This window comes from Momordica charantia, assembly GCF_013281855.1.
Source record: "Momordica charantia cultivar OHB3-1 chromosome 2 unlocalized genomic scaffold, Mcharantia_2.0 BLBB01000002.1, whole genome shotgun sequence".
Classification (NCBI taxonomy): Eukaryota; Viridiplantae; Streptophyta; class Magnoliopsida; order Cucurbitales; family Cucurbitaceae; genus Momordica; species Momordica charantia.
Window position 1 is genome coordinate 3,440,423 of NW_028275160.1, and position 11,830 is coordinate 3,452,252.

Below are 11,830 nucleotides of genomic sequence, written 5' to 3' on the forward strand. Positions count from 1 at the left end.
TCAATCTCTGGTTATTACATCCAGAAACAGGTTTCATAAAAAATGCTGCTGCCACGCCAGCAATCACAGTCGGGCACGCTGCAAACCTCATTTTCCCTAGTGCCATCAGAAGCACGCTTAACTCAAGAGGAACCTAGATCAAATTCTGGCCAAGTTCGGGAGTCCCCCACAGAGAGTGCCAGTTCTCAGGAAACTTGGCCTACTGTTGAAGCCATGTTGGCAAGGAAGATGGAGGGTGGGAAGACAGAGAATGATAATGCTGAACATTCAGTCGTTCACCGCCTTTCTAGTGCTGATAAGATAACTCTCCGGGATATTGCAAGGGAGAGAGTAGATGTAATCTCCGAAAAGATGCATCGTCTTTCAGATGAGTTTCTTGAAGAATTGAAAACTGGGCTTCGAGTTATCCTTGATGGTAATGGTGGTTCACAGCAGAGGGAGGAGATTTTCATTTTGCAGAAGCTTGTTCAGAATAGAACTGATTTAACAGCTAAGACTCTACTTATAGCGAATCGGGTGCAACTTGAGATCCTTGTTGCAATAAATACTGGAATTCAGGCATTCTTGCACCCAAATTTCACCCTCCCACAGACTACTCTAATTGAGATCTTTGTGTACAAGAGGTGCAGGAATATAGCCTGCCAAAACCAACTTCCAGCTGATGACTGTACATGTGAACTATGCTCCAAGAGAAATGGTTTCTGCAATCTTTGCATGTGTGTAATATGCAATAAGTTTGATTTTGAAGTCAATACCTGTCGTTGGATTGGGTGTGATCTGTGCTCTCACTGGACTCATACGGATTGCGCCATTCGCAATGGGCAAATTTGCATGGGTCCCTCTGTTAAGAGTGGACCTGGGCAAACTGAAATGCTTTTCAGGTGCCAAGCCTGCAACCGAACGTCGGAGCTGCTTGGTTGGGTTAAGGATGTTTTCCAACACTGTGCACCTACCTGGGATCTGGAGGCTTTGACAAGGGAACTCGACTATGTTAGTAGAATATTTCGTGGGAGTGAGGACCCCAGAGGGCGGAAGCTTTTCTGGAAGTGTGAAGATCTCAATGAAAAAATGAAAAGTGGGGTTGTGGACTCTTCAATGGCATGCAGAACTATACTAGCATTTTTCCAAGGTATAGAACTCTTCGTTTCTGTATATATTTGTAATCATTTCTTTATCATATACTTGGAAGGTGGCCCACTTCCTTTTGCTGATTCCTTGTTGACATAGTAGTAGTCTTATTTGCTACTGGTGTTATTATGGTTTTCGTCTCTTTTTTTTTTTTTTTTTCAAGTTTTTAGCAAACTGAACACAGTTTAAAAGGTTGTTCAATAAAAAAAGAGAAGAAAAGAAAATGCATCCTAACAACGATTTGGTTTTTTATTAACTTGATGGTATTATAGAGGTCAATGGTGAGATTTTACAGATAGTGGCTTTGTACAATTCTCTGTCTGAGCTGAGGTTCACGAGATAGGAAAGAGATGTACTTCCTAATGGGAATGGACTCTTATAGGCATGTCTTTTGGTTGTGCTATCTTATATTGGGCATACCTTTTCAGATGAATTATGGTTCAATCATGATTTGAGAAGTTAGAGTCAAACTAAGGTTGTAGAAAAACTACTCATATGCTACGAAATTGATAACAAAGAAACTCAATTGCATTGTCCAGGGCTCAAGTTACACGTTTTTCCCCATCATTTTTCTCATTTGATTCTAAGTAAATTGGTTCATATCTTGTTCAATAAAATACCTCTGTTTCTTGTTTTCTCTCTATGAAGAACTTGAGTTAGACTCTCCAAGAAGCATGGAAAATGGGGAAGGTGGACGACTGATAGCCCCGCAGGAGGCATGCAGCCGCATTGCTGATGTGGTACAGGAGGCCATAAGAAAAATGGAAATAGTGGCCGATGAGAAGAAGATGAGATACAAGAAAGCACGGATGGACGTCGAGGCATTTGAGCATGAGGTCGAGGACAAGACCAGGGAAGCAGCAGAACTAAAGCTGGAGAAACAGAGAAAGAAGCTACAGATTGAAGAGCTGGAGAAAATTGTGAGACTTAAACTTGCAGAAGCTGATATGTTCCAACTTAAGGCGAATGAGGCAAAACGAGAGGCCGAAAGGCTCCAGATTATTGCTCTTGCCAAATCTGAAAAATCCGAAGAAGACTTCGCTAGCAGTTACCTGAAACAGCGGTTAAAGGAGGCTGAAGCAGAGAAACAGTATTTGCTAGAGAAGATCAAGCTGCAGGAAAGTTTCCGCACGCAGAGCAGTGGCGGGGCTGATCAGTCCTAAATCCTTACATATTTCCAAATGTCATTCTGTGTCGTACCATGTCTCCTAATAGTCATCAGCCTCAAACTACCAGCTGAATGATGGTCACTCTTTTGAGGAAAAATCCTCGAAGAATATACTTTACAGTTAGACACCGTAACATTAACTGGAATTGGCTATGCTTCCGTTCTGGGGGTCTGAAATGTTGCCTAATATTCTGTACAGCATCGTTAAGAAACCGTCAGTGATCTAACCTATAAAGTAATTTGAAGTTATCAAGTGTTTCCCTTATGGTAGAAAGTGGTCTTGTTGGTCTTGGGTATTATTTATGTTAGACAAGCACACTATTTCTGTCAAAATTGCACCAGGAAACTATCTAAACTCCTGCAAGTTGTGGTTACAACTTCCTGGTTTCTGCTGCAGTGTGCACTGAGATTGTAGGGTAATGCTGCCAGAAAAGAGAAACAAAAGTAGTCTTGTTAAAGAGATTAGACACAACTTTGAATGGACAGATCTTGCTTTAGTTGCAAGTAGGTCCAACCATCTGCTGTAACTCTCATCCTTTTCAGGAGTGCTCTCTCATGGAACCCACCTCCAATATGCAGCAATCAATTGAGCAGTAGACCTCTATGATTTGAAGATGGTATATGGAGTGAGTGGGGCTTAAATTAGTTCTTGATTGTTTGACATAAAGGCTGCATTCAGAAAGCTGAGCTCAGTTCTTCCTTGGACCATTCAAATTGTTCAGAAAAACATGTCTTATGGTCATTGTTTGTTCAAGATGCTCTCACTCCATCTTCTTCTATCTGCTTCTTTTTTTTTTTTTTTTTTTTTTTTAATTTTTACCAGTCACTTGATTTTAGGACCTATTGAAGTCGTACTTCCAAAGCACGTGTATGTATGTGAAAAGTAGTTTTAAATAGACATTGGTAAACAATATTGTTCTTCTGGGTCCTTTTGAAAACACTCTCTCAAATAAGCTCCTAGAAACTGTACATTCACATATGAGATATGGCTTTGATGTAAAAAGACTTGTTGGACAAATTGTAAGGCAGGAAATCACATCAATAAGAAGGTTCCAACTTGTGAGGCCTTGTAAGACTGAGACCATATACTTGAGGACAAAAATTGTAGATCATGATCTTTGCAAAAGAGATGCAAATGACCATTATAATAATAGTGACATCTACATCATCTATGCACATTCAAACATGTTTTGTATATTAAAAATTGAAACTTTATTTTTTAAAAAAATTCAGACATCATATACAAACAATAGATAGGTAGAACAACTTAATCAGCAATAAGTTTTATAATGTTTCATTGTCTAAATATGTTGCATTGAAATTTTTGTTTCTAAAAAGTGGGTAATCCCAAACCCAAAACAGTGCCCATAAAAGCTTTGACCTGAAGCTGAGTTGTACTTACTAAATTCATTATTCAACCACTCAAACAACAGAGAATTATATTTATTACATCCATAATTGCCATCTAAATGGATCATAAGCATATAATGACAATTTATAGGTCATAATTGGTGCTCATTTGGTCCATTGCTTGACTCCACCACAGTTGGAATTTTCCCATTCAAGCCTTGAGAGAAATTTATAGATGATGTTAGATTTAAATATAGTTCAGGTGGTCATTATTTTTGGCTAAAATCATTGTTGGGCTGAGCTGGCATATCAATTTAAGAACATTAAAAACTGATTTCAAAATAATTTTTTAAAATTGAACCATAAAAATGGATTGAAACCAATAAAATCACTAGTGAATTGTGAGATCTAAATCGAATAGAGTTACTCTTCTTTCTTTCTCGAGAAGCAAGAAAAAAATCCAATTAGAAAGAGAGTAGTTGAAAAACTTATCAAGCGGCTATTCATTGAAAATGAGTCACCCTGACCTCGTTTTACACCTTTAGTATTGTATCAACATATATTGCTACCATTCTAAGTTTTCATTCACATCCTTAAGGAAAAGAAAAAAGATTCTTTCTAGAAAAAGTGGGTTTATAATATTTGTGAATGTGATGTTTTGGGCTAAAATTATGGTAGAAAACAGCTCATATATTGAAGTAAAATGTGGGAATCTATAAGGTATTGGCACAAATAAAATTAAATAATGTCACCATATCTCCCCCCATTTATATTTTTAGAGTGAAAAAAGTAATTTTTCCGAATTTGAATTTGGGTATCTGAGCATAACCATTAGGCATAATAATATGTAGGCTTTTAAATGAAAGTGAGCTCTATAAAGATTTCTTTTGTCTTGTTTTTCTTTTTCTATGAGTAATTAGCGTAATCTTGTTTGCTGTGAGACAGCTGAAGTTACCTATATTACGGGTTTGTTGGGAAGGAATGGTATGGTTAGTGATTTTGAAAAAAAAAGATTTAACTATATTTAATTTTCTAAAATCACCATCGAAGTGATACCTTAAAAATCGATCTAAAGTCATTTTAGACTTTCTTAAAATTAATTTTTTAATTTGCCAAATAATTTTGATAATGACAAAAGTGATTTTGGTCATATGTCAAAATCACTCTCAAATACACCATCAACCATGAAACCATGATTAATAGTAATTTAAGTGAGAAGAATATAATCTTATTATCTCTCTCCATTGCCCCACCAAGCTAGTTGATCACATGGAATAAGCAAATAATAATGTGGATTATACTTTTTTTTGGAAGAGTGAGAGAGAAAAAGAAATCATGATTGAAGCCACAACATGGTCATTTGAAGCCAATCTTGTTTGATTCCTAGATCTTCTTCTTTTTAAGCAAGCAATTAAGAGATTGAAATGAAAGGGAAAAAAAAACCATTGTTCTATGTTTGTTGCACAATTAAAGGTTATTTTTCTATCTCCAAGAAGTGTTGATCTTGTCAAGTTAATGAGGTAAGGTAAATATGTAGTTGTAATGAACAAAATTTAGGTACTTACTGGCTGGTAACTATTTTTTTGCTGACCCACCATTAAATATGTAAAAAGATAATATTTTTCTTGTTATTCAAAGCTGTCAATTTTTTATCGACCATATCTATATTCATCTCAATAACTCGTTTATAATATTGTGTTTTTGAGTGAGTTTACAGGTAGAAAGTAATTTGTTGATGGGAGGGAAATTCACTAAAATTAGATTGAAGTGGACAGGTTAGGATGATTCAAGTCAAATATAATACCAATAAATAATACCTCAACAAATAATCAAATCACCCACTTAAAATGCTTTTGCTTTGTACCACTTTTAGTGGTTTCAGAAGCACTTAATCAACAACTTTAAAAAGGCAACAAAAGAAAGAAGGTAAAAAAAAAAAAAAAAAATCCACTTTTCCTAATCTTAAGTACTATAGCAATTCATAAACTATAGCCTCCTCCCTTAAATTGCATTATTAGTTAATTTGTATGCTTTTAACTTCATCTAAATCCTAACTTTCTATTTTGAAAATTTTGTTAAAATAAAAACTCATAAAACATTTAAAATTAACAAATAAACTTTTTACTTTCTTTAAATAAGTTAAAAGTTCTTAATATTAATATTATGTCCATATTAGTGCCAATAGTTTTTAGTATTTGATAGATTTTTTTTTTTATAATAATAAGATATCGATTCATCTCTTACGTTGATATTAAACCCACGTATATATATAGAAATAATATTGATTAAAAATTTAATACACCGGTCATAACTACTAACAACAATACATGAGATGTTGAATTTGTATTATATATTTGACATTATTCTATAAGTTTGAGGAGAAATAGATGATTATAGATATGGAACATTGGACACAAAGTTAATTAATTATAATGGTGTAGTATATTCCTCAAAAAAAAAAAAAAAATTATAATGGTGTTGTATTGGTAGTGTTATAAGCTAAACATATTTGTCATGTTTTCCTTTGGAGACATTAACATTAGCCAACCTAATACTAAACTAAAATCACATTAACCACTAAAATTTGGAGACCAACCACCAAATTCCTATGTCCCCTTCTTCTCATCTTCTTATGTATTTGTTTAGTGATGTTTTTTTGTTGTTGTGTTTGGTGGTATTTAAACCAATCTAGATGACAACGTCATATTTATTTATTATAAAAAAGAAAAATAGAGAAATTTGATTCTTCTCTCCAACATAATTCTTCATTTAACTTAATTATCTGAACTTTTAACTAGTCAGCAACATCCTGAGAAATAAGTATTTTAGGAAATATTGATTATGATTTATGATTATGCATGAAAAGAATAAAACCCTTTAATTAATTATGTCATAAAGGAGATCGGCTCCTTTCGTTAAAAATCTTTTATCATAAGATCCCTTCATGTTCATACTCTTCTTTCGAACAGTAAACTACAATTCCATTTCTCTTAGATAGTTTTAACTAATTAATACAATATTGATATAAACTTCTAGGCTATTGACAAGCTAACTATGCTAATGAAAGGGCTGCTAGTACAAGACCTTATATTTTACTTCTATATATATATATATATATACTTCGTTTAGTTATAAGTTGAATTTCTATAGGCCAAAGCGAGTATAGCTTAGCGGTAATTGAAATATATCTCCAATCAAGAGGTTGTGAGTTGATCTTCATCCCTACATATTGTACTAAAAAAAAGTTGAATTTTTTATAGATTCATGTCTATTTAGTTTTTTATTTTAAAATTTTTTCAAGAAATCTTTAAACTTTCAATTATTAGTGTGTCCATATCGTTAACTTTGTTATTTTACGTTTACACCACTAAAATAAGTAAAATGATATGAAATCAATGGATCACTATATAATGCTTAAATAATACGATCAATATATCTCATCATATTTGTTATTTTCGATGGTAAAAATTTATCAAATTTCACGACTAATGAATATATATAAAGTACAAGGCTTAGTCAAAACGAGTATAACTCACATCCGACTTATAATTTAACTTTTTTTGGGAGAAAAAATAGGGATTAGGAATTAAGATGGAGATGAGGGGGCAAGGAAAGTAATTATGGAAGTTGGAGTAGGGGTAAAAAGGGAAAAGGGTAGTTATTTTTTATTAACGTACGGCAAATGGAAATTCGTCGCGAAGTAAAGTGGGTGGGGCCCGGACTTTGTTTTTATAAATGAATAGAGACAAAAGAGTGTGGGACCCACCATGGTTGATGACGTGTCGACCTGCTACGCGCCTGCTCCTTCTTTGGGCTTCTGTTTTTGTCGTTTTGCTAACTCTGCAATTGGCTAGGCTTTGTCAAATACCAACCTGTCCTGGGACCCACCTCTGTCCCTCCTCCAAAATAATTAAATAATAAATAAATAGTTAAAAAACATTTTTCATCTATAAGATTTATAATATCTAAAATCTAGTATCTAACTATTTAATCTCTATATGATAAAATTTGTAATAATCTAATATCTATGATAGAAAATCTAATTAAAATTAAGATCTATTTTTATCATATAACAATTTAGTTTTTGTAATTCATAACGAATCGATTAATCGACCTACATATGTAAGAAACTTAACAAAAAAAAAAAGTACAATAAAGATTAAATTATTATAAATTTTATACTAAAGAGGCTAAATTATTACATACGAAAGTTTATATACTAGATTATTACTAATTTAAAAATACGGAAGCTAATTATTGCAAGCTAAAGTTTAGAGACTAGATCCGTACTTCAATAAAAATACAGGGAACAAGAGTATTTTTAACATAAATAAATCAAATTTTACTCCCATATTAATTTTTAGCCTCATCCTCTAATTTTATAAAATTGAATCCTAAATTTAGATTCAGGTAAAAATCTCTAAAAACTCCCCTAAATCTGGACAAAATTTAAGAATTAAGCTCAATCCAGTAGATTTATCAAAAATCACAAATTAAGAAAAAAAATCCAACTTTATTTCTTTAACGTCGGATTAAGTTTATGTATGTTCTATAATTTATTGAGTGCATGTGACACTATTTTTTAAAAAGTTTGTGATCAATATTCTAATATTTTATATAAGTTCAAGGTCATGGACATGATGAAATTAATCTTTGATACCAACTTACTAAGTTAAGGTCAAAATTAACAGTTTCCTTCGAATTAAAACAAAAAATGAACAAAAATAGCTAAATTAAGCAGACGAGTTTGAAAAATAAAACCCAACCCAAGCCAGACTGGAAAATTAACTTTTAATCTTGTTTATTTATTTATTTTTTAAAAAATCGAAGTTCAACATTAATTATTTGGAGAAGAAATGATGAGATTAGTGGTGGGATCAGAAATGTTTCAATTATTAAATCCAATAAATTAACATGATGTGTCTTTTTTTTTTTTTTCTATTTGGTTGCAAAGAATTGTAAAGCAGCATGTACTGTGAGAGTAGTTGCAGTTAAGAACTTGAGAGATTGAGTTTCAAAGCTTTGAGAAGTGGAAAAGGAAAAAAAATATGAACAAAAAAGTGGAGCAATAATTGATCTAATTTGAGGTAACTTGTAAACAAAATTGTATGGCCCCACTTTCTCAACACAAATATATATTTTATATTACAAGACTTTTTACCACTTTTTTCATATTATATATTCTTACCATATGAAGACATTTTTTTGCATGTATAATAAAATAAAAATGCCCCAACTACATGGAGCAGCTACCATTCAGACACCAAAACCTAATCTCTTCTCTTTTGTTTTTATATTTTTATTATAAAATTTTTTTCTTTTTCTTTTTGTCATGTATTCAGTTTTGGCAAATTCCTATCTCATATACTTGCAAAATTTAATTTAAATGAAAAAAAAACTAAACACAGTTGTTATTACATGAATGGAAATTTTCAGATTAAAGTTACCCTAATTAAATTAGTCGATCTCTTTTGAATAATTCAAGGGACGACTAGGTCTATTAAAATCAATTTGAAACACTCATGTCCGGTTGCTCAAGTAGGGCTAGCTATACCTATTATCTAAGTTGAACTCCAAGCTCCTACTCAATTGAGCTCTCAAGAGGCCTGCCTCACAATTAGAAGTTATACTCAAACTCTTAAAGCATCGAGACACTAAAGCAAGAGAAGATGAGTTCAAAAGACATCGAACAAGATACGAAGTATGACTCTCTTGATGAGCTTCATGCAAGTCCACGTCAATCATCGGGGTTAGCTAGAATAGAGGCTATGCTTATTTTGTTGTGTATCAACTTTATGTGACGACACACAACAAATAATGTAATATCTCACTCTTGCATAATATATCATGTATTGCAAACCTAGGATGCTACGTACCATAGCATTGACGCCTAGGCCAGTTATGATCATTATAATCATGTGACTATTAATATCGTGGTTAAATATCCATACTTCCTCAGCGAAGAACAAAAATTCAAAAATAATCATTTTCCAACCCAATCTAAATATAATGAGATCTTTGGAAAAACTTAAGAATTTAATTAGAAATAGTCCATATTAACGAAAGAAATAAGACGATAGAAAATAACACTATTAACAAGTAGAGGGGCATCCATCTCTCCAACAATATTATATATATTAACATAAATAAAAGCCTTAATCAAAACCTCACATTAAAACATTTAAGATTTAAGTTCAGATTAAAATGTATTTTCAAAATTTCTTTCATTTTTACTTTTGGAACACTTTTGAACTTTATGTTATTTACGTCATCATTTAGTTTCTATTTATATAAAAAAAATAAATGATAGAAGTCTAATAACATTTTAAAATATTGGGAACGTTATTAAGCGACATTTGATTTTAGATGGTTGAATGACTTCGCTATGTATTTTATTATTCTAGCTCTTCGTTGTCTTTCTCTATAAAAACCAAAATACTCAAAAATAAAAAGTAAAAGATTAAAATATTATTATAATTAATAGGGCCACACTAACCATGAAAGATTTATGGCTAACACAAAGTAAAGGCAAGTAATATATATTTTTTCATATATAGTTTTATACATCCTCATTTATTAATTTATTATTATTTTTTGAACCTGAATTCAAATGAACAGATTTAAATATTATTTGAACCGAGTTAGTGAAATTTGAACCGTAGGTTTCCCAAAACTTGTCCACGCAAAAGCTGATTTTTTTTTTTTTTTTTTTTTTTTTTTTTTTTTTTTTTTTACTTTTTCACAGCCGTTGAAAGTGGACCAAATTGCAATTAATGAGATTGTTTAATTGTACATGTTCCATTTATTCTCCAACACAAATTTCTTGGAATTTCATATACAGACCTGACACCAAATACCACATGCAAAGTAGACATTTTTGTTTCCTTTGTGTTTTTTTTAGTACAATAAACCTCTTAAATAATTTCTAGAATATTACACCTAACATGATATAATTAATAAATAATCTCAATTATTTACATAAAAAGCTTAGTCTATAAGGTCAAATATTATCTTAAGCCCACTTGGAAAACCATGGCTAGCTATATCATTATATAATCTATATCTGGTTAGTGGTTATTATACAAAAAGTAGGACGGAAAGATTCGAACTTCAGACATCTTAATAAAAAAAATTTATATCTTAACTAGTTAAACTATATTTAAGTATACTAAATTCTAATGTTACGTTCAAAATAAATAATAAAAAATAAACTCACCCAATTTAATATTGTAGGTGGCGTCTACAATTTGACATTTATTTTACATTTTTATAGTTGATTTTGATGGACCAACCACATAACTAAATTTTAGCATATCTAGGTTGTATAAAACAAAATATAGTTTTATATTGAAATTAAACGTATTCATAGTAAATTTCAATATGAAATTTAAAATGTTCTCATTTTTACCCTACCAATTTTTTTTAATTAAGTCAAGAAAATTTGTTAAATTGTGGTTATAAATAACATATATAGGATTAAATTATTGTTTTATTAACATAATTCAACATGTACAATATGTCACCTTCACGAGTGAATTATATTTTGTTGATTGTTTTAAGTAACATTTGAATGACATGTTTAAATATATTAATAAAATAATAATTTAATTGAAATAGATGATTGGGCGAAACGGAGAATTACATAAGAAAGAAAAATTAAAATTTGATATATATTTAGAACAATGTCCTAAGGAAAGAATAAATCGATCTCATGCTTTAAACATTTATTAATTAATGATCACTTGTCTAAAGTTAAACAAGGATGTGTAATTTCTAATTTTCTTGATTATAAAAACATGGGTGGGTTTTGTCATACATCCAACGTAATATTCATTTATTCCAACATAAAATGAATTAATTTTTAATCAGACAGGTAGTTTGAGAATCTTATCCCGTGCGTATTTTAGCCCCTTCACTCACAGACAGCCCTTTTAGAGAGTGAGAGAGAGAGAAGATGTTAAATTACTGAATTAATGTTCATTAGTAGTTAAATAAAGTGTGAATCCGTAAGCCTGCAAAAATGCAGCGGTAGAATACAAATTCTATCGTCTTTAATCGCTGAATGGAGTGGTCTCTTTCAACTCTTGCAAAGGTGGAAAAAAAAAGAAAGAAAAAAGAAAGTAAAAGTGAAAATGACGCAGAAGGAGGAACAATATATGGGTCTGATTCTGAAGGCTGCAGTTT

General features: G+C 31.5%; 1 protein-coding gene across 1 annotated transcript; it reads left to right on the plus strand.

The window, feature by feature from the left end:
• The first annotated feature begins 27 nt into the window (after nt 1–27).
• LOC111011169 (OBERON-like protein) lies at nt 28–2,545 on the plus strand. The gene is made up of 2 exons (XM_022284840.2): nt 28–1,129; nt 1,777–2,545. Exons 1-2 carry the CDS (start codon nt 43–45, stop codon nt 2,289–2,291), a joined length of 1,602 nt encoding a protein of 533 aa, XP_022140532.1. The 5' UTR covers nt 28–42; the 3' UTR covers nt 2,292–2,545.
• The last annotated feature ends 9,285 nt before the right edge of the window (nt 2,546–11,830 follow it).